This window comes from Oncorhynchus clarkii, chromosome 6, assembly GCF_045791955.1.
Source record: "Oncorhynchus clarkii lewisi isolate Uvic-CL-2024 chromosome 6, UVic_Ocla_1.0, whole genome shotgun sequence".
Classification (NCBI taxonomy): domain Eukaryota; kingdom Metazoa; phylum Chordata; class Actinopteri; order Salmoniformes; family Salmonidae; genus Oncorhynchus; species Oncorhynchus clarkii.
Window position 1 is genome coordinate 83,993,357 of NC_092152.1, and position 19,294 is coordinate 84,012,650.

A 19,294-nucleotide genomic window follows, 5' to 3' on the forward strand; every position below is an offset into this window, starting at 1 on the left:
AGAAAGGGAGAATGGTATTCCTACTCAGTCATCTCAGTCATCATGTAGAAGCTGTTCTCACAGTCTACAGAAAGGGAGACAATGATATTCCTACTCAGTCATCAGGTAGAAGTTGTTCTCACAGTCTACAGAAAGGGAGACGATGGTATTCCTACTCAGTCATCAGGTAGAAGCTGTTCTCACAGTCTACAGAAAGGGAGACAATGGTATTCCTACTCAGTCATCAGGTAGAAGCTGTTCTCACAGTCTACAGAAAGGGAGACAATGGTATTCCTACTCAGTCATCATGTAGAAGCTGTTATCTCAGAGCTTCAGCACAGTCTACAGAAAAGGAGACAATGGTTTTCCTACTCAGTCATCAGGTAGAAGTTGTTCTCTCAGAGCTTCAGCACAGTCTACAGACAGGGAGACGGTGGTATTCCTACTCAGTCATCAGGTAGAAGCTGTTCTCACAGTCTACAGAAAGGGAGACAATGGTATTCCTACTCAGTCATCAGGTAGAAGCTGTTCTCACAGTCTACAGAAAGGGAGACAATGGTATTCCTACTCAGTCATCATGTAGAAGCTGTTATCTCAGAGCTTCAGCACAGTCTACAGAAAAGGAGACAATGGTTTTCCTACTCAGTCATCAGGTAGAAGTTGTTCTCTCAGAGCTTCAGCACAGTCTACAGACAGGGAGACAATGGTATTCCTACTCAGTCATCATGTAGAAGTTGTTCTCTCAGAGCTTCAGCACAGTCTACAGACAGGGAGACAATGGTATTCCTACTCAGTCATCATGTAGAAGTTGTTCTCTCAGTCTACAGACAGGGAGACGGTACTGTATTGAAACACTCAATACTGCCATCGGTCTCCCATTTCTATAGATGTTAACAGCTGTGTTGATCTGAAAGACAGATGTTCCAGGGTTGAGGGGAGCAATAGCTAGAGCATCAAAAAGTACAAAACGTTCACAGACAAGGGGTGAATGCGGCCTCTGCATAAAGCATTCAACATGTTTGGAAAATGTGATACTTCATCATATGAAAGTCCCCGCGTCACAACGCAATATGGGGATAGTGTCAAAAGAGTGTACATTACTCAATACTTGGGAGTGCAATCACTGATCTGTTAAATCCCTCTACAGTTTGACATGTTTATGTGATCCCTTCATAACAACACCATCAAACATATTGGAACTACTTCCTGTTCTTCTTCTTCTTCTTCTGCAGAACAATTTAAAATGGAGATGAGGAAAAGGGCCCAAATCAATCAGGGGGGCGCTGCCCCGGCGGCTGTATACACATCACATCCAGTCTGCTGTCTTCAAAGACTTTCAGAGCCTTGAGAAAACTCCATTAACTCTCACAACGAATGCAAATGGATCACAACATGGGGTGAGGAGGAATTAAAGAGGCCGTCTCTAATCAATGACAAACACAGGATGAAAACGCCATGGCGTGTGTTCTGTTATCGCCACCTCCGCCCCCCCTGTTACTGTTAACTCATACTCCAGGCAACTCGTATAGTACACACACACACACACACACACACACACACACACACACACACAAAATGGAAAGGGTGAGTACAGAGGCCCCCTTACAGCGTTACAACAGCTCTTTACAAAAACAAAAAGCACCCCTCTGCCCTTCAAATCCACCCACATCCCACCCAAAACACTGACCCCATTCTCCCAAAACCACGTATCCTGAGCAAATCTCAGGTGCTTACAATTGATTCCATTCTCTCTATTTGTGTTGCTGCCACAGTCGGGTGGACCGTGGAGGGTGATAGCACAGGGGGCTTCTGCGCAGACAGCTGACAGCCTGGGCCCGAGGACGTTCGCCGGCTGCGCCTGGCGAGATGAAGCCGAGCGGCGCTCGGCCGCCACTCTACCCGTTCTACTAGGGCTCTGCTACAGCCTGCAGGTGAACTGTCTGTAACGCCATATGGAGCAGGGAAAATTAACAGAGAGATGAGGAGAGCACTGGCAGCGGGAGATCTCCCTGGCGCACACACTGTCTCTTGGTGTAGCTTTAAATTCCATATGTAGGGAAGATAGAAGGGGAGAGAGAGAGAGAGAGGATGGGAAAGCAAGAGCGGGGGAAACTGTGTGAGAGAGAGAGAGCGAGAGAGAGAGAGGGAGAAACAGTGTGAGAGAGAGAGAGAGAGGATGGGAAAGCAAGAGCGGGGGAAACAGTGTGAGAGAGAGAGAGAGAGCGAGAGAGAGACAGAGAGAGAGACAGAGACAGAGAGAGAGAGAGAGAGAGAGAGAGAGAGAGAGAGAAACAGTGTGAGAGAGAGAGAGAGAGAGAGAGATGGGAAAGCAAGAGCGGGGGAAACAGTGTGAGAGAGAGAGAGAGCGAGAGAGAGACAGAGAGAGAGACAGAGACAGAGAGAGAGAGAGAGAGAGAGAGAGAGAGAGACAGAGAGAGAGACAGAGACAGAGAGAGAGAGAGAGAGAGAGAGACAGAGAGAGAGAGAGAGAAACAGTGAGAGAGAGAGGAAGAATAAATTAATAGGGTGTGAAAACATTCAACGCTCCACCACAACGCCAATGGCTCCATTTGTAAAGAACAAGTTTGTATTTTTTCTTTCTCTGGTTATTTAGGCTAATTTATGAATCAGGTTCTGGTGGAAGTATACAGGCAGACAGACTGTTATAGATTGGATTCAATACATTGGAGATATTAAAGTGTTACCAGAGGTCTCATGCCTATTAAAAATAAGCATGAAGATGCTGTGAATGATGCTCTCTTCCATACAAAATGGTGGATATGTAAATACCAGAGAAGAACAGACAAGCCCACATCTCTCTGATTCTTATTCAAAAAACTGTGTGTGTGTGTGTGTGTGTGTGTGTGTGTGTGTGTGTGTGTGTGTGACTGTGAGGCATTCATTATTGTATGTAATCATACATTGGCGATTAACATGATAATGGCCACGTTAATAGACACTGCTGAAGATAAGAGTGGCAGCACTCTGAAATGAGACCTGCCTGAGGCAACACACACAATAACCATGGAGACCTCATGTACGTCATCACAGCAGGATGAACACAGGGGGCACAAACACACGTTTGACTGGTCGCCTCAAAACAAGTTTAGTATTTCCCATGTCTCCAGGACTAGTATTAACAAAACGGATTCACTATGCAGCTTAATCACTGTGTAGAGGGCTTATATCCTGTTAATTATTCTCTTCAAGACATCCATTTATTGCAAAGCCCCTACAGAAACACATCTAGGGATAACTATCACAACTACCCTAATTCACAGGTCTTACTCTGCGTACTAAACATCATAAACAATGCCACAGACCCGAGACAATTCCTCTTCTGGACATGCAGCTACGGTATCTTATAGCTACTGAATAGATTCACAACCATGATACACTTGGCATCATATCCCAGTTTCAGTCCGTCAGTGCTATGGTCTCCCTCCAGTCTTATTTGGGTGTTCCAGGCCATCCACAGGCCGACGGTCATGGTAGCCGTGAGTAATGTTCATTAGATTGGTTCGCAGCATGCCTGTTGGGTTAATTAGCACTGGGAAACAAAGTGGTCACCAGCGCAGAGCTTGGACTAATGGTACTAGCGCTCTGCTTTAGCCCACTGGGCTCCTTTAAAATCAGCCTCCACGGAGTTTAGATTTCACAGCTTGGAAACTGTGTACCTTATGAGTCACATATTAAAAGGGGCAGTGCATCGACATTTGACTTAAAAATATATATATATATATATATATATATCTTGTTCTTGAGCATGAGAAATGTAAAGAGGAAGTGGTGTTGACGATTAAAAAGTCACAACGTATTGGCTTAGCAGCGGTTGAAGGATTGGCACATTGAGACATGGACCTGAAAAGTGCGTTGTAGAACTTAATGTCCCTTTAAAACATGCCAATATGCAGTTGCTTCATCCATTTTTTGGACTTTAAATGAATGATATGTACTGACTGATTGTTGGAGAATATAACCTAGAAATGTCTCACAAGCTTAGTTCAACTGTCGTTCCCCATCTGATCCCAACGTAAGCTAGTTTTGCTCCAATGTTTGTAAATAAACACTATAAAACCTCATCATTCAAACTATCATTTTGATAGGTCAGTCCTTAAATTCACAGACAGAGTTATGGATGTAACAGTGGTTAGATTTCTCTGTTTATAGAAAGAGGTGCGAGGCAAACACTTCGTTATTGTTTCAACTGCTGATTGATGCTTTCTTTACATTTGACATGTTAGTCATTTAGCAGATGCTCTTATCCAGAGAGACTTACACCTAGTGAGTTCAGACATTTTCATACTTTTGTGGTTGTACTGGTCCCCCGTGGGAATCGAACCCACAACCTGGCGTTATAAGCGCCTTGCTCTGCCAACTGAGAAACATGGAACCCTTTATGTAGAAAGGACACACGTATTATTTTTAGGTATTTGGGACAATAATTGAGGTACCTGACTCCAGCCCATTCCTTTCACAAAACAATGCTCTTTAAAACCCGCATTGCATTATTTTATGGTTGTTTGGAGGTTTATAGAAAGTTCTACATACTCAGTAGCCATTTTGTCTTGTCATTCCATTTTCCTCTCAGAAGAATGAATAATGGAAAGTAAGTCGGAGTAGTTGAAGCACACAATGGATAAAGTAGATGTCACAAAGCCAGGTGACCTTTCAGAAAGGTCACTCTTGATCAAGTGAGAAGACCTTTTGGTCCAGTGACACATCATAAACAACACTCAAAAGAATCCACTCAATAACCACCATTACAGCCACCATCCACATGGCTTTCCAAGATGGCCGCCATGCAGCCAGTCAGGCGAGGTAACCAAGTTCAGCATGCTCAGAGGAGGATTATGGCTCTAAGCCCTCATTTGGGCCTAATTAAAGAGCTGATGGGATTCAGCAGACCTCTTCTGTGGCTCAGCAATTACATTTGAAGATGAGTAGGATTGTAGGAGTAGGGTCAACATGGAGAATGGATAAGAGTCACTACGGGACCACCAGTGACATCACAAACAGAATTAAGGGAGTGAGAAAGACCCTATGACCATATGTTGTCATGACACCCTACTGTGTGGCTTCTACATAGCTAAACATGAAGCCATGTGAATGGAATGTAGTGAGGAAGGGACTCACCTGTGGATAGGGGAAAGCGCCCAGTGCCAACTGTGGAAAGAGAAAAACACGACAATAAGGGTGACGGCAAAGGCTGCGAAAATAATAAACAGGCCTACCGGGACTATCAACAGCTCTGTTACAGGGGCCTCCTGACTGGTGCTGTGGTCTGAGGCTCTGCATCTCAGTGCTAGCTGTGGTCTAAGGCTCTGCATCTCAGTGTTAGCTGTGGCCTAAGGCTCTGCATCTCAGTGCTAGCTGTGGTCTAAGGCTCTGCATCTCAGTGCTAGCTGTGGTCTGAGGCTCTGCATCTCAGTGTTAGCTGTGGCCTAAGGCTCTGCATCTCAGTGTTAGCTGTGGTCTGAGGCTCTGCATCTCAGTGCTAGCTGTGGTCTAAGGCTCTGCATCTCAGTGCTAGCTGTGGTCTAAGGCTCTGCATCTCAGTGCTAGCTGTGGCCTAAGGCTCTGCATCTCAGTGCTAGCTGTGGTCTGGGGCTCTGCATCTCAGTGCTAGCTGTGATCTGGGGCTCTGCATCTCAGTGCTAGCTGTGATCTGGGGCTCTGCATCTCAGTGCTAGCTGTGGTCTAAGGCTCTGCATCTCAGTGCTAGCTGTGGTCTAAGGCTCTGCATCTCAGTGCTAGCTGTGCCACTAGAGTTTCTGGGTTCGAGTCCAGGCTCTGTCGCAGCCGGCCGCGGTCGGGAGACCCATGGGGCGGCGCACATTTGGCCCAGCGTCGTCCGGGTTAGGGGAGGGTTTGACCGGCAGGGATATCCTTGTCCCATCGCGCTCTAGCGACTCCTGGGGCGTGCCGGGCGCAGTGCACGCTGACACGGTCGCCAGGTGTACGGTGTTTCCTGCGACACATTGGTGCGGCTGGCTTACGGGTTAAGTGGCCATTGTGTCAAGAAGCAGTGCAGCTTGGCTGGGTTGGTGTTTCGGAGGATGCACGGCTCTCGACCTTCGCCTCTTCAGAGTCCATACGGGAGTTGCAGCGATGAGACAAGACTGTAACTACCAATTGGAAACCACGAAATTGGGGAGAAAAAGTGGTAAAAATACATGTGTGTGTGTGTGTGTGTGTGTGTGTATGTATATATATATATATATATATATATATATATATATATATATATATATATATATATATATATATATATATATATATATATATATATATATATACATACACACACACACACACACACACATGTATTTTTACCACTTTTTCTCCCCAATTTCGTGGTTTCCAATTGGTAGTTACAGTCTTGTCTCATCATTTGTATATGTATGTATGTATGTATGTATGTATGTATATATATATATATATATATATACATAAGTACATACATATATAAGTATTCGGCCACCTTGAACTTTGCGACCTTTTGCCACATTTCAGGCTTCAAACATAAAGATATAAAACTGTATTTTTTTTGTGAAGAATCAACAACAAGTGGGACACAATCATGAAGTGGAACGACATTTATTGGATATTTCAAACTTTTTTAACAAATCAAAAACTGAAAAATTGGGCGTGCAAAATTATTCAGCCCCTTTACTTTCAGTGCAGCAAACTCTCTCCAGAAGTTCAGTGAGGATCTCTGAATGATCCAATGTTGACCTAAATGACTAATGATGATAAATACAATCCACCTGTGTGTAATCAAGTCTCCGTATAAATGCACCTGCACTGTGATAGTCTCAGAGGTCCGTTAAAAGCGCAGAGAGCATCATGACGAACAAGGAACACACCAGGCAGGTCCGAGATACTGTTGTAAAGAAGTTTAAAGCCGGATTTGGATACAAAAAGATTTCCCAAGCTTTAAACATCCCAAGGAGCACTGTGCAAGCGATAATATTGAAATGGAAGGGGTATCAGACCACTGCAAATCTACCAAGACCTGGCCGTCCCTCTAAACTTTCAGCTCATACAAGGAGAAGACTGATCAGAGATGCAGCCAAGAGGCCCATGATCACTCTGGATGAACTGCAGAGATCTACAGCTGAGGTGGGAGACTCTGTCCATAGGACAACAATCAGTCGTATATTGCACAAATCTGGCCTTTATGGAAGAGTGGCAAGAAGAAAGCCATTTCTTAAAGATATCCATAAAAAGTGTTGTTTAAAGTTTGCCACAAGCCACCTGGGAGACACACCAAACATGTGGAAGAAGGTGCTCTGGTCAGATGAAACCAAAATTGAACTTTTTGGCAACAATGCAAAACGTTATGTTTGGCGTAAAAGCAACACAGCTCATCACCCTGAACACACCATGCCCACTGTCAAACATGGTGGTGGCAGCATCATGGTTTGGGCCTGCTTTTCTTCAGCAGGGACAGGGAAGATGGTTAAAATTGATGGGAAGATGGATGGAGCCAAATACAGGACCATTCTGGAAGAAAACCTGATGGAGTCTGCAAAAGACCTGAGACTGGGACGGAGATTTGTCTTCCAACAAGACAATGATCCAAAACATAAAGCAAAATCTACAATGGAATGGTTCAAAAAGAAACATATCCAGGTGTTAGAATGGCCAAGTCAAAGTCCAGACCTGAATCCAATCGAGAATCTGTGGAAAGAACTGAAAACTGCTGTTCACAAATGCTCTCCATCCAACCTCACTGAGCTCGAGCTGTTTTGCAAGGAGGAATGGGAAAAAATTTCAGTCTCTCGATGTGCAAAACTGATAGAGACATACCCCAAGCGACTTACAGCTGTAATCGCAGCAAAAGGTGGCGCTACAAAGTATTAACTTAAGGGGGCTGAATAATTTTGCACGCCCAATTTTTCAGTTTTTGATTTGTTAAAAAAGTTTGAAATATCCAATAAATGTCGTTCCACTTCATGATTGTGTCCCACTTGTTGTTGATTCTTCACAAAAAAATACAGTTTTATATCTTTATGTTTGAAGCCTGAAATGTGGCAAAAGGTCGCAAAGTTCAAGGGGGCCGAATACTTTCGCAAGGCACTGTATATATATATACATATATATATACACATACATATACACACATACACATAAAAATACAAACACATATATATATATATATTTTTTTATATATATGTGTGTGTGTGTATATAAAAATATATATGTATGTGTATATATTTGTAAACAAAAATGCAATAAATATATATATATATATATATAAATACATAAGTGATTATTGGACAAGTATTAGAAAGGGGAGGAAGTTTAATAAAACAGGTCTACAGGAACTATCAGGAATATGAAGTCCCTATCAGTTTAAATGTGGTTGAAGCACACTGGATTTGTTTTAGGACTGTGGTGGAAATGCGTGGAAATAGGAGTTCATAGGTGGTCTAATCTCCTCACGGAGGGAGACTAGCTGAAGCGTGTTCCAGATTAGAGAGGCCAGTCTTTGAGAGGGGCTCAGTGCGCCCCCGTCGAATAACCCCCTTCCTCAAAGAACATCGGCTATTAGTTAATAACACCCCCTGCAACCCCGCCGCCCCCCCGCCGAGACCAGCACAGAGAGAGAAGCAGAGAGGTTGGAACGATGGAGGGATAAATTCATGTGATGTATGACTACACCGGAAAATATCCAACCCGCTTGTGACATTTGGCAATTCACTTTGTCTGGCGTCTTTAATCTTGGTTTTTATCTCTGATGATGTCGGCGCCATCACGTTATTACGACGATGTCAATACACGAGAAAACCCATGCTGGCCTTGAACGTGGACCGACTGCTAGCGATGGCAGATTAATCCAAATGAAGAGGAGAGTTTAAAAGCCGTTTCATTTAGACTAATGCACACTTACCTGTATGGTTCTCTCTCTCTCTCACTAACGATTCACAAAGAGGAGAGGGCTTTGATCCTGTGGCGAGAAAACTCTATCTTGATCAAACTGAGATTGTGTCGATAATTCAGACAGACTTGTATTTTCCGCAGCCCCATCCGTTACGGTTACAACGGTGATAATATTCAACAGTATTGACAAACAGTGTAGAGGCCAGAGAGGGTAAAGCGTTTGTCAGAGCTGTGGAAATAGGAGTCCTTGACGGGAATACATTGAGAATCAATAGGTGTCAATGGGGACGACAGGGCCTGGCCAAATGTAGTACTGAAATAAAAACACTATTCTAAAATGGAGCCCCTTGACACCCAGACACACACACACACACACACACACACACACACACACACACACACACACACACACACCTGCACTCTGCAATCACAGACACACACACACACACACAAACACCTGCACTCTGCAATCACAGACACACAGACACACCTGCACTCTGCAATCACAGACACACAGACACACACACAAACACCTGCACTCTGCAATCACAGACACACAGACACACACACAAACACCTGCACTCTGCAATCACAGACACACAGACACACCTGCACTCTGCAATCACAGACACACACAAACACCTGCACTCTGCAATCACAGACACACACACCTGCACTCTGCAATCACAGACACACAGACACACACACAAACACCTGCACTCTGCAATCACAGACACACAGACACACACACAAACACACGCACTCTGCAATCACAGACACACACACACACACACCTGCACTCTGCAATCACAGACACACAGACACACACACACAAACACCTGCACTCTGCAATCACAGACACACACAAATGCCTGCACTCTGCAATCACAGACACACACAAACACCTACACTCTGCAATCACAGACAATGACACACACAAACGCCTGCACTCTGCACTCACCTCCATGAAGGAGATGCCCACGCTCCAGACGTCTGAATGGATACCATACTGCTCCCCAGATATCCTCTCAGGCTGCAGGGTACAAACAAGGGAGTCAGATGAGTTATGCTGTGGTTGACTTGAGATGTACGAAATGTGATTGTGTTACGCTATAGTGTGCCATTTGTGGTTACTGCATGATCAGATGTGTCCTGTCAATGTTTCTCCTACCACATTTTCAAGGCTGGACCCCCAAAACAACATACAGAGCCTCTTTCACCAAGATGTCCAACCACCACCAAAATCTATTCCTATTAGGTCTACTTACTGCCATGTACGCGTTAGTTCCCACATACGTCTTGGCGATGGAATTCACCAACTGCAAACAAAAGAGGTTAGATTGATCAACTGTAGATGGGTGAATGGGTTTCTTTCTTTCCCTCAGTAACAATTGACTGAGCAAAATACTTGTGCTTTTACTTTGGCCTTCCAGTCGATCTGTCCAACTGTTTGACATGAGGACAGACTGTACCATACTGGTAAAGGTCATTCAGTTTTGTCCAAATTATGGCAAACCAGCAAACTGATTTGTTTATGGGAACTGTACACTTCACATTACACTGTATATAAATGGCATCATTACATTACAAAACATAACATGCTATTATTTCACTGTATAACAAGGTGGCTATAGCTGAAACAAGGTGACCATAGTGATGGATATAACTGAAACAAGATGGCCATAACTGAAACAAGATGGCCATAACTGAAACAAGATGGCCATAACTGAAACAAGATGGCCATAACTGAAACAAGATGGCCATAGTGATGGCTATAACTGAAACAAGATGGCCATAGTGATGGCTATAACTGAAACAAGATGGCCATAGTGATGGCTATAACTGAAACAAAAGAGTCGGCATAGCAGAGACTGTTTGTCCTACATTAAGTACAGCTCCCATCTCCATCTCCTTTCCCTCCGTGACTTACATACCCAAATCTATTGAAACGTCAGTGTTACTGTGGTCTGTTCCCAGCCCTCTCACAGGGGACCAGGATGAGGACATGGGGACGTCGGAGTGTGTGTGTGAGCACAATGGGACATGCCATGGATGACAGGGCTGTGATAATGAGTGAATGATTGTGTTCCCCGATGGCTCCTGTGTTTGGAGGGGAGGTCCTGCTCAGGGAAGGCAGAGACACTGACCTTCCTACAGGGCAATGTGTGTGTGTTGAGGTAAATCTTGTATTCAGAAGCCTGTGCAGGGGTCAACGCTGCTTCACATCTCCAAGGAGAGAGGGATGAAAATTAATTAAAATTGGGGCGTGGGGGTGACAGGGTGAGAGAGAGTAGGGGGGAGTTATTCCCGGGGGTCTTTGGGGGAGTTGGAAGGGCTGTCCCAGGGTGACGTAATGACATGACACACAGATACACACACACCTCAGCTATTATCTGCCCAGCCACGCTCTTGCCACGTCCATCAAAGGCATATCAATGAAGCTTTGACGTTGTGTGTGTGTGTGTATGTGTGTGTGAGTAGTAATTATAACAAGTGCATGTTTTGGAGTGCCTGTGGAACAATGGTAGTGAGGAAGTTAATGTGAGAGGCTGTCCCTCAAGGTGCTTCCACTGTCGTGAGGACACAATGAATAGGTCCAGATTGACAGGTTGACTACACACACACACACACACACACACAGAGAGAGAGCGAGACACACACTGGTGTCTCAATACACACAGAGAGAGAAACAGATCACAAATACAAGCACACAGAGAGACACACACACAGAAGTATAAACACACACACAGAGGTATAAACACACACACGGGGGACTGTACCTGGGTGCTGACTCCAAAGTCACAGAGCTTCACTTGACCTCTAGTGTTGACCAGCATGTTGGAAGGCTTGACGTCTACAGAAACAAGTACATACAGTAACAGCTGCTACCTCCTCCAATCAGACTGTACTCATGTTATATCTTCGTTTGACCAGTTTCTCCCAGCAAGAAAATTACCCTGCAGCAACAGGAAGTGATTATCCTGCAGCAACAGGAAGTGATTATCCTGCAGCAATAGGAAATGATTATCCTGCAGCAACAGGAAATGATTATCCTGCAGCAACAGGAAATGATTATCCTGCAGCAACAGGAAATGATTATCCTGCAGCAACAGGAAATGATTATCCTGCAGCAACAGAAAATTATTATTATTTCCGTGCTACATTTTTTTTTTGGGGGGGGGGGGGGGGGGGCAAATCAAGTCTAACATTTTCAAGTGGAAATTACAAACTTTAGAAGAAATGTTAAACCTTGAATACACTACTAAGTTACATTTTCTGAAGCGCAGGAAGATTCCCTGTGACAAAAGTGATCAATGTAAGACCACATATCTGTACTGTATACAGCATCATGACAGTATGTCCTTCCATGATATTCTACGTATACCTTTCACCTCACTGACCTCTGTAGAATCCAAATCACTGACCTCTGTAGAATCTACTACCTTTCACCTCACTGACCTCTGTAGAATCCACATCACTGACCTCTGTAGAATCTCCTACCTTCCACCTCACTGACCTCTGTAGAATCCACATCATTGACCTCTGTAGAATCTCCTACCTTTCACCTCACTGACCTCTGTAGAATCCACATCACTGACCTCTGTAGAATCCACATCACTGACCTCTGTAGAATCTCCTACCTTTCACCTCACTGACCTCTGTAGAATCCACATCACTGACCTCTGTAGAATCCACATCACTGACCTCTGTAGAATCTCCTACCTTTCACCTCACTGACCTCTGTAGAATCCACATCACTGACCTCTGTAGAATCTCCTACCTTTCACCTCACTGACCTCTGTAGAATCCACATCACTGACCTCTGTAGAATCTCCTACCTTCCACCTCACTGACCTCTGTAGAATATCCTACCTTTCACCTCACTGACCTCTGTAGAATCTACTACCTTCCACCTCACTGACCTCTGTAGAATCTCCTACCTTTCACCTCACTGACCTCTGTAGAATCCACATCACTGACCTCTGTAGAATCTCCTACCTTCCACATCACTGACCTCTGTAGAATATCCTACCTTCCACCTCACTGACCTCTGTAGAATCTACTACCTCCCACCTCACTGACCTCTGTAGAATCTACTACCTTCCACCTCACTGACCTCTGTAGAATCTCCTACCTTTCACCTCACTGACCTCTGTAGAATCTCCTACCTTTCACCTCACTGACCTCTGTAGAATCTACTACCTTCCACACCACTGACCTCTGTAGAATATCCTACCTTTCACCTCACTGACCTCTGTAGAATCCACATCACTGACCTCTGTAGAATCTCCTACCTTTCACCTCACTGACCTCTGTAGAATATCCTACCTTTCACCTCACTGACCTCTGTAGAATCCACATCAATGACCTCTGTAGAATCCACATCACTGACCTCTGTAGAATCCACATCACTGACCTCTGTAGAATCCACATCACTGACCTCTGTAGAATCCACATCACTGACCTCTGTAGAATCTCCTACGTTTCACCTCACTGACCTCTGTAGAATCCACATCACTGACCTATGTAGAATCTTCTACCTTCCACCTCACTGACCTCTGTAGAATATCCTACCTTCCACCTCACTGACCTCTGTAGAATCTTCTACCTCCCACCTCACTGACCTCTGTAGAATCTCCAACCTTTCACCTCACTGACCTCTGTAGAATCTCCTACCTTTCACCTCACTGACCTCTGTAGAATCTACTACCTTCCACACCACTGACCTCTGTAGAATATCCTACCTTTCACCTCACTGACCTCTGTAGAATCCACATCACTGACCTCTGTAGAATCTCCTACCTTCCACCTCACTGACCTCTGTAGAATCCACATCACTGACCTCTGTAGAATCCACATCACTGACCTCTGTAGAATCTACTACCTTCCACCTCACTGACCTCTGTAGAATATCCTACCTTCCACCTCACTGACCTCTGTAGAATCCACATCACTGACCTCTGTAGAATCTCCTACCTTTCACCTCACTGACCTCTGTAGAATCCACATCACTGATCTCTGTAGAATCTTCTACCTTCTACCTCACTGACCTCTGTAGAATCTACTACCTTCCACCTCACTGACCTCTGTAGAATCTCCTACCTTTCACCTCACTGACCTCTGTAGAATCCACATCACTGATCTCTGTAGAATCTTCTACCTTCCACCTCACTGACCTCTGTAGAATCTACTACCTTCCACATCACTGACCTCTGTAGAATCTACTACCTTCCACATCACTGACCTCTGTGTAGAATCTACTACCTTCCACCTCACTGACCTCTGTGTAGAATCTACTACCTCCCACCTCACTGACCTCTGTGTAGAATCTACTACCTTCCATATCACTGACCTCTGTGTAGAATCTACTACCTTCCACATCACTGACCTCTGTGTAGAATCGACTACCTTTCACCTCACCGACCTCTGTAGAATCTACTACCTTTCACACCACTGACCTCTGTGAAGAATCTTCAGGCTCCATAGATAGGTTAGGCCTTTCACAACCTGAAGACAGATCGGAGATATGGAGTTCAGAATTCAACAATACCCAAAACCACTGCTTTCAGACACAGGTGGGCTAACTCATTTGGGAAACCCTTTATATAAAGGACCTTCAGAAAGAATTCACACCCCCTGGCCTTGACTTATTCCCCATTTTGTTGTTACAGGCTGAATTCAAAATCCATTCAATATATTTTTATCTCTCAGTCATCACACAATACCCCACCATGTCAAAGACAAAAAATGTTTTTTAGAAACTTTAGCAAATTTATTGAAAATCAAATACAGAAATATCTAATTTACTTAAATATTCACACCAGAGTCAATACTTTGTAGTAGCACTTTTGCCTGTGAGTCTTTCTGTGCAAGTCTCTTTCCACACCTGGACTGTACAACACTTGCCCATTTTTATTTAAAAAATTCTTCAAGCTCTGTCAAATTGGTTTTTGATCATTGTTAGACAACCATTTTCAGATTTTCAAGTAGATTTAAGTCAAAACTGTAACTCGGCCACTCAGGAACATTCACTGTCTTTTTGGTAAGCAAGTCCAGTGTATATTTGGCCTTGTGTTTTAGGTTATTGTCCTGCTGAAAGGTGAATTCATCTCCCAGTGTCTGGTGGAAAGTAGATTGAACCAAGTTATCCTCTAGGATGTTGCCTGTGCATTCCATTTATTTTTTTATCCTGAAAAACTCCTCAATCCTTAATTAACGATTACAAGCATACCCATTACATGATGCAGCCACCGCTATGCTTGAAAATATGTTCGTTCGGTGATTGACGTCACCGGCTTTCTAGCCATCGCCGCTCCATTTTTCATAGATCCATTTGTCGTGTCTTGTTTCCATACACACCTGGTTTTCATATATCCATTTGTCTGGTCTTGTTTCCATACACACCTGGTTCTCATTTCCCCAATCAATCTACTTGGATTTAACCCTCTGTTTCCCATCATGGTTTGTGTGTAATTGTTTCATGTTATTGTGGTGTTTTATTACGCGCTTTATTCTTGTATGTTCCGTGTTTTGAGCGTGTTTGATTTATGTAGTGCTCTCGTTTTTGGATCAGAATAAAAGTGTGCCTGTTAACATCACTCTACTCTCCTGCACCTGACTTCGCCTCTATACACCCGTCGACAGAATTACACACCTCTAATGGAGGCAGCAGGAGCAGGTACCCCGGTTAGAGGAGTCGAGGAGCGCGTCCAGGAACATTCGGCCATGTTACATCATCTTGGTGCCATGATGGATCACGTTGTCAAGACCATGGACCGCTGGGAGAGACAGGAAGTCTCTCCAGTGCCTCGACCAGCACAACCGGGGTTGTCTCCACCCGTTCCATCCAGAGAGAGTTACAGTGGAATGCGTCTCTCCCTCCCAGGGAGTATGATGGAACAGCAGCACAGTGCCAGGGATTCTTGTTACAACTGGACCTCTACCTGGCCACTGTGCATCCAGCTCCCTCAGGAGGGGAGAGAGTGGCCGCCCTCATCTTCTGCCTCACAGGAAGAGCGCTGGAGTGGGCAAACGCCATGTGGAGAGAAGGAGACATGGCGCCAGACCACTTCGAGGAGTTCACCTGTCGCTTCCAGGCCGTCTTCGACCATTCACCTGAGGGCAGAGCGGCGGGGAGAGGCTCTTCCATTTGAGACAGGGGACGAGGAGCGCCCAGGACTTCGCCCTGTAATTCCGGCCCTTGGCCGCCGGAGCAGGCTGGAATGACAGGACCCTCATCGACCACTATCGATGCAGCCTACGAGAGGACGTCTGACGTGAGCTGGCCTGCAGGGATGTCACCATTTCCTTTGACCAACTGGTGGATTTGTCCATCCGGTTGGATAACCTGCTGGTCACCTGTGGATGTCCAGAGGGGGCTCTGTCGGTTCCATCATCCAGCACTCCTGCTCCAGTGCCCATGGTGTTAGGAGGGGCTGCTCATAGGGAGACTGGAGGAGGAGCCATCACGTGTGCCATCTGTGGCCGCAGAGGACACACTGCTGGTCGGTGCCGTGTTGGTTCCTCTGGGAGTCGAGGCAACAGGCAGGGCACTCTGGCGTCACACCAGGTGAGTTTGCACCACACTCATCCAGAGTCCTCTGTTGATCAACTGTTTGTGCCGGTTTGTTCCCCTGAATTTTTCCCACATTCCAAGCATAAAGCGCTCGTTGATTCAGGCGCAGCTGGGAATTTTTTTATCGACAGAGCATTAGCCATTAGGTTAGGGATTTATTCTGGTATGTTCCGTGTTTTGAGCGTGTTTGATTTATGTAGTGCTCTCGTTTTTGGATCAGAATAAAAGTGTGCCTGTTTACATCACTCTACTCTCCTGCACCTGACTTCACCTCTATACACCCGTCGACAGAATTACACACCTCTAATGGAGGCAGCAGGAGCAGGTACCCCGGTTAGAGGAGTCGAGGAGCACGTCCAGGAACATTCGGCCATGTTACATCATCTTGGTGCCATGATGGATCACGTTGTCCAGACCATGGACCGCTGGGAGAGACAGGAAGTCTCTCCAGTGCCTCGACCAGCACAACCGGGGTTGTCTCCACCCGTTCCATCCAGAGAGAGTTCCAGTGGAATGCGTCTCTCCCTCCCAGGGAGTATGATGGAACAGCAGCACAGTGCCAGGGATTCTTGTTACAACTGGACCTCTACCTGGCCACTGTGCATCCAGCTCCCTCAGGAGGGGAGAGAGTGGCCGCCCTCGTCTTCTGCCTCACAGGAAGAGCGCTGGAGTGGGCAAACGCCATGTGGAGAGAAGGAGACATGGCGCCAGACCACTTCGAGGAGTTCACCCGTCGCTTCCAGGCCGTCTTCGACCATCCACCTGAGGGCAGAGCGGCGGGGAGAGGCTCTTCCATTTGAGACAGGGGACGAGGAGCGCCCAGGACTTCGCCCTGGAATTCCGGCCCTTGGCCGCCGGAGCAGGCTGGAATGACAGGACCCTCATCGACCACTATCGATGCAGCCTACGAGAGGACGTCTGACGTGAGCTGGCCTGCAGGGATGTCACCATTTCCTTTGACCAACTGGTGGATTTGTCCATCCGGTTGGATAACCTGCTGGTCACCTGTGGATGTCCAGAGGGGGCTCTGTCGGTTCCATCATCCAGCACTCCTGCTCCAGTGCCCATGGTGTTAGGAGGGGCTGCTCATAGGGAGACTGGAGGAGGAGCCATCACGTGTGCCATCTGTGGCCGCAGAGGACACACTGCTGGTCGGTGCCGTGTTGGTTCCTCTGGGAGTCGAGGCAACAGGCAGGGCACTCTGGCGTCACACCAGGTGAGTTTGCACCACACTCATCCAGAGTCCTCTGTTGATCAACTGTTTGTGCCGGTTTGTTCCCCTGAATTTTTCCCACATTCCAAGCATAAAGCGCTCGTTGATTCAGGCGCAGCTGGAAATTTTTTATCGACAGAGCATTAGCCATTAGGTTAGGGATTTATTCTGGTATGTTCCGTGTTTTGAGCGTGTTTGATTTATGTAGTGCTCTCGTTTTTGGAACTAAATAAAAGTGTGCCTGCTTACATCACTCTACTCTCCTGCACCTGACTTCACCTCTATACACCCGTTGACAAGAGTGGTACTCAGTAAGGTGTTGTATTGGATTTGCCCCAAGCATAACACTTTGTATTGAGGACAAAAAGTGAATTGATTTGGCAATTATTTGGTCACTATTACTTTATTGCTTTGTTGCAAACAGGATGCATGTTTTGGAATATTTTTACTATGTACAGGCTTCCTTCTTTTCACTGTCATTTAGGTTATTATTGTGGAGTAACTACAATGTTGTTGACCCATACTCAGTTTTCTCCTAGCACAGCCATTAAACTCTAACTGTTTTAAAGTCATCATTGGCCTCATGGTGAAATCCCTGAACGGTTTCCTTCCTCTGAGTTAGGAAGGACGCCTGTATTTGTGTAGTGACTGGGTGTTTTGATACACCATCTAAAAGGGGAAATAAATAACTTCACCAAGCTCAAAGGGAGATTCAATGTCTACCAATAGGTTCCCTTCTTTGTGAGGCATTGGAAAATCTCCCTGGTCTTTGTGGTTGAACCCTAAATTCACTGCTCGACTGAGGGACTTTACAGATAACTGTATGTGTGGGGTACGGAGATGAGGTATTCATTCAAAAAATAATGTTAAACACTATTATTGCACACAGAGTGAGTCCATGCAACTTATTATTAACTTGTTAAGCAACATTTGACTTCTAAACACATTTAGGCTTGTCATAACAGAGGGGTTGAATACTTATTGACTCAAGACATTTCAGCTTTAATATGTAAAAAAATCATAATTCCACTGACATGATGGGGTTATTGTGTGTAGGCCAGTGTGGAAAAAAACCCAACTATTTAATCCATTTTGAAATTCAGGCTAGAACACAACAACATGCCTATAAGTCAAGGGGTGTGAATACTTTGTGAAGGCCATGTATCTGCTCATTGATCATGGACTGTACACAACAGGCCTATAAGTCAAGGGGTGTGAATACTTTGTGAAGGCCATGTATCTGCTCATTGATCATGGACTGTACACAACATGCCTATAAGTCAAGGGGTGTGAATACTTTGTGAAGGCCATGTATCTGCTCATTGATCATGGACTGTACACAACAGGCCTATAAGTCAAGGGGTGTGAATACTTTGTGAAGGCCATGTATCTGCTCATTGATCATGGACTGTACACAACATGCCTATAAGTCAAGGCGTGTGAATACTTTGTGACGGCCAGGTATCTGCTCATTGATCATGGACTGTACACAACAGGCCTATAAGTCAAGGGGTGTGAATACTTTGTGAAGGCCATGTATCTGCTCATTGATCATGGACTGTACACAACATGCCTATAAGTCAAGGCGTGTGAATACTTTGTGACGGCCAGGTATCTGCTCATTGATCATGGACTGT

General features: G+C 45.3%; 1 protein-coding gene across 2 annotated transcripts in view; it reads right to left on the bottom strand.

Moving 5' to 3' along the window:
• The window catches only part of LOC139411736 (dual specificity mitogen-activated protein kinase kinase 5-like), a 122,884-nt gene that overhangs the window by 47,118 nt on the left and 56,472 nt on the right, over positions 1 to 19,294 (bottom strand). For both annotated transcript variants that reach the window (XM_071158421.1, XM_071158420.1), the window contains exons 13-17: positions 14,328 to 14,376; positions 11,649 to 11,722; positions 10,137 to 10,187; positions 9,830 to 9,901; positions 5,116 to 5,145 (exon numbers count right to left, since the gene is read on the bottom strand). In XM_071158421.1, the coding sequence (XP_071014522.1) occupies positions 5,116 to 5,145; positions 9,830 to 9,901; positions 10,137 to 10,187; positions 11,649 to 11,722; positions 14,328 to 14,376 (276 nt within the window). The remainder of the gene's footprint in view (positions 1 to 5,115; positions 5,146 to 9,829; positions 9,902 to 10,136; positions 10,188 to 11,648; positions 11,723 to 14,327; positions 14,377 to 19,294) is intronic.